Source organism: Gavialis gangeticus, unplaced genomic scaffold (assembly GCF_001723915.1).
Source record: "Gavialis gangeticus isolate Ggan-Ray unplaced genomic scaffold, GavGan_comp1, whole genome shotgun sequence".
In the NCBI taxonomy this organism is placed as follows: Eukaryota; Metazoa; Chordata; order Crocodylia; family Gavialidae; genus Gavialis; species Gavialis gangeticus.
This window is the reverse complement of record NW_017729014.1, coordinates 22,622,340-22,625,479: the sequence shown is the minus strand read 5'-3', so window position 1 is coordinate 22,625,479 and position 3,140 is coordinate 22,622,340. Positions and strand designations below refer to the sequence as shown.

At 49.9% G+C, this 3,140-nt stretch overlaps 1 protein-coding gene across 1 annotated transcript in view; it reads right to left on the bottom strand.

The window, feature by feature from the left end:
• ALPL (alkaline phosphatase, liver/bone/kidney) overlaps positions 1–3,140 on the bottom strand; it is a 64,175-nt gene that overhangs the window by 31,783 nt on the left and 29,252 nt on the right. The window contains exon 6 of the mRNA XM_019512011.1: positions 705–880. Within this exon, the coding sequence (XP_019367556.1) occupies positions 705–880 (176 nt within the window). The remainder of the gene's footprint in view (positions 1–704; positions 881–3,140) is intronic.

Here is a 3,140-nt window from a genome sequence, read left to right as displayed (position 1 = left end):
GGACCGTGACGGCGCGTCCAGACAGCCCCACTGCACTAACGAGAAGCAGGCTCTATCTACAGTGAGCATGCCAACTTTACAGACTTCCTTGAGCAAAGCACCCTGAGCAGCTGAGCTACCTTCAGCCACAGACAGGCAGGACTCCCTCCCCATGGTGTGTGGGCACGGGGGCTCCCCCCATGTACATGCTACAACATGCATCACCCAGCACAGAGCGGCACTTGTGGACTGCTGCAGAGTGTTCCCCGACATCCCCCCAGCTCCACTCCCCACTTCCACAGGCAGGCCCGAGTCCCTAGAGATGACCTATTCTTGGCCAGAGCAGAACTGCTCCCTGCATTGTCTGGTGCTTCGTCCAGTCCAGTTTTAAACCACCCAGGCAATTGATTTGCTGCTCATTCTCCAGGAGAAGAGAATTCCTCAAGGGGTCTGGCCAGGTGGGCATTCAGCACTGCATGCACCCAAAAAACCCCATATTGCTACTGCTTACCCAAAACGGGAAGCTCAGTTAACTAGCAGGAGGTGGCTATCTTCTTCCATAAGGCACTAGACGGCAGACACATCACATGCGAGGATGGTGCACTGTAACTCTACGGTCTAATCTGAAGGCTGTCCTGAATACTGGTCCTAACTGCACAGCCCCTGCCTCCCTCCTCGCTTCATCCCATCAAACCAGAAGCTCTTTTTTCTGGTCGCTGACTTACCTCGATGTTAGGGATGTTCTCAAACAGCTGCTGGGCAATGTCCTTGCAGCCTTGCTGAATGGCTTCCGGGGGCATCTCGTTATCCGAGTACCAGTCCCTGTTGGCCGAGTGGGCGTAGGCTGCGCTGGGCGTTGCATGGTTCACTCGCGTGGTGGTGACGATACCCACAGATTTCCCTGCAGCGGGAGAGATGGGGAAAGGAAGGGGGTGAGCGCGTAGGCAGGGGGATCGCTGGCTTGATCGTGAGATGCACAAAAGGCCTGACCCTGATCTTACTCAGACCCGTGTGTCCCCAGTGCCCATGCATCCCCAGGTGAGACAGAGCAAGAGATGCAAAACATTTTGGGATCCTACCATCAAGCATACCCCACTTTTCTCTCCCTAGCTCGCTGCATTTTGAGAGTTCAGGTGTTTTCTAGCAGCAACCCTAAAAGCACAGCATAGGATGTATCTAGAAGGTGAGGTATTTTTTTTTCAAGGAAACATCCAGGGATTTCTTTCCTCTCCTGACTCAACTGATCAATAGAAGAGCGTGCAGGCTGAAAAAGTGAGCATGTTACAAAGAAAAAACAAAACAAAAGCTAAAAGGATTCAAGGAAGGTGCCTGAATTAGACTCTCCGCAAAGAAGCCCAGATCATCAAGGGTGCTGAGCAAATGCTGCTGCCATCGAAGCTCATGAAAGCTGCAGAGGCTTAGCACTTCGGGTATTTAAGTCTGGATGTAGTGCTTCGCTCTAGCCCTCCTCCAGAGGTTTTGGTCTGTTTTACTATGCAGAAAGTGATGAGGAGAGCCTGGAAGAATGAGACTCCATGAACATTCGGTGACATTTCTTGTCAAACGTAAAACCCTTTTCTTCTTGCAGCCAGAAACACAGAGGTGGCAGCTGGATATGGCCCCCAAGAGCCAAAGAATGAGCGTGACCTGTCAAGTTTCACTATCTAGATAAGCAGACAAGGTTCTCTGGGTAAATGTGATCTCTTTTATTTGACCAACTCAATAGCTGGAAACGTTGTTCAGTTTTTCCAACTATTGAGTTGGTCTCACAAAAGAGATCACATTTACCCAAAGAACCTTGTCTGCCTGTGTGCTTAGACCAACACGGCACAACCAGCGTCACTGTGTAGAGAAAAGGCTCTGCTCCTCCCAACGCTTACACACGTGCTAGACTCCGGTCCAGATTGATCCCACTGATGTGTGTGGGCTCTTCATCCAAGTGAAATGACTGAGGATTTGCAGTCGAGTGCAACAGAAAAACTGGCAGCCAGAAGGGTGAAGAGAGATGCTCAGGAACAAAGGCCGTTAGGGAAATTGAGTGAAATGCAGTCATTTCAGCTCTCAAGTTTTGGCCAACATCTGGCTTGTCCCCTCTCGAGTGCTACCGGCCTTCTCGGGTTCGTCTGAAACTGGAAACTCACTTGCATCTAAGTCTCTAAGTTCCTCTTTGGTTCAGGTGCAAAGCCCCTCTTTTGCACTCGTAGGAGACTCCAGGTCAAAACAGGATGCCGGAGGAGCAGAAAGGTTTAAGAATTAAACCCAAAGACAAGAGCGCTCTTTGTGTGTAATTGCAGGTGTCAGTCACTCGCCCCTCCTTATCAGTGATGCAGATTAAAAGATTTCAAAGAGCCGGATTTGTTTTTTAGCTCCATCGATGGTCCTTTAACTGACGAGAAATCATAGGAACTACAATGATACTTAAGAGTTGGTGGGAATATTTTTCTGACAAAACAGCTTGTCAGCAGAAAAGGCTGATCTGTTCAAGCCAAAACGTTTTAGGTTAGAAAGAGCGGTCAGGGAGAGGAAGGAATTTCTGGCCAAAATTCAAGTAACTTATAGCAAGGACGAGAGAAAAGCAAATAACCCAGGAGTCAGGGCATTCACCTGGCATGCGGGGGACATGGCTTTGTCTCTCTACTATGACAAACATCAAAAGGTCTTTGTTTCTTCCCGACATGAAACAAGGAGAGTTTTTGGAAACTTTACTGGGGTCAGAAAACCACACTCGCTTTAGCTCCTCACCCACAAACCTCCTTGCAAAGAATGTATTAATTACCCCTTCTGGTGACCCTGCCACGAACCATCATATAATAGATGGGGAAACTGAGGCACGGGGCAAGTTGTGTTACACTCAGCATCACAGAAGTGGTTGGGAAAGGTGTGAAAAAGGTGAATTTGTGGCTCGCGCTCCTGTACTCCCCCGCTAGGCTGCACCTCAGCAGGTCTCATAGCGATTGGGTCCTGGTTTTTGGGCACGTTATTGGTTTCTGGGATCAGGTGTGCTGGCTCCTGACCTGCCCAAGGAAAGACGATGCACGCACAAGAACTGCTGATCTGAGGGATACACCGACTTATTCCAGCCCTGCCTTATCCTCGCTCTGGCTTCAGGTAGCTCCCAGGGCTAAGAGCCCTTCACAGCCAGCGCGAGGGACGCCCGGAGA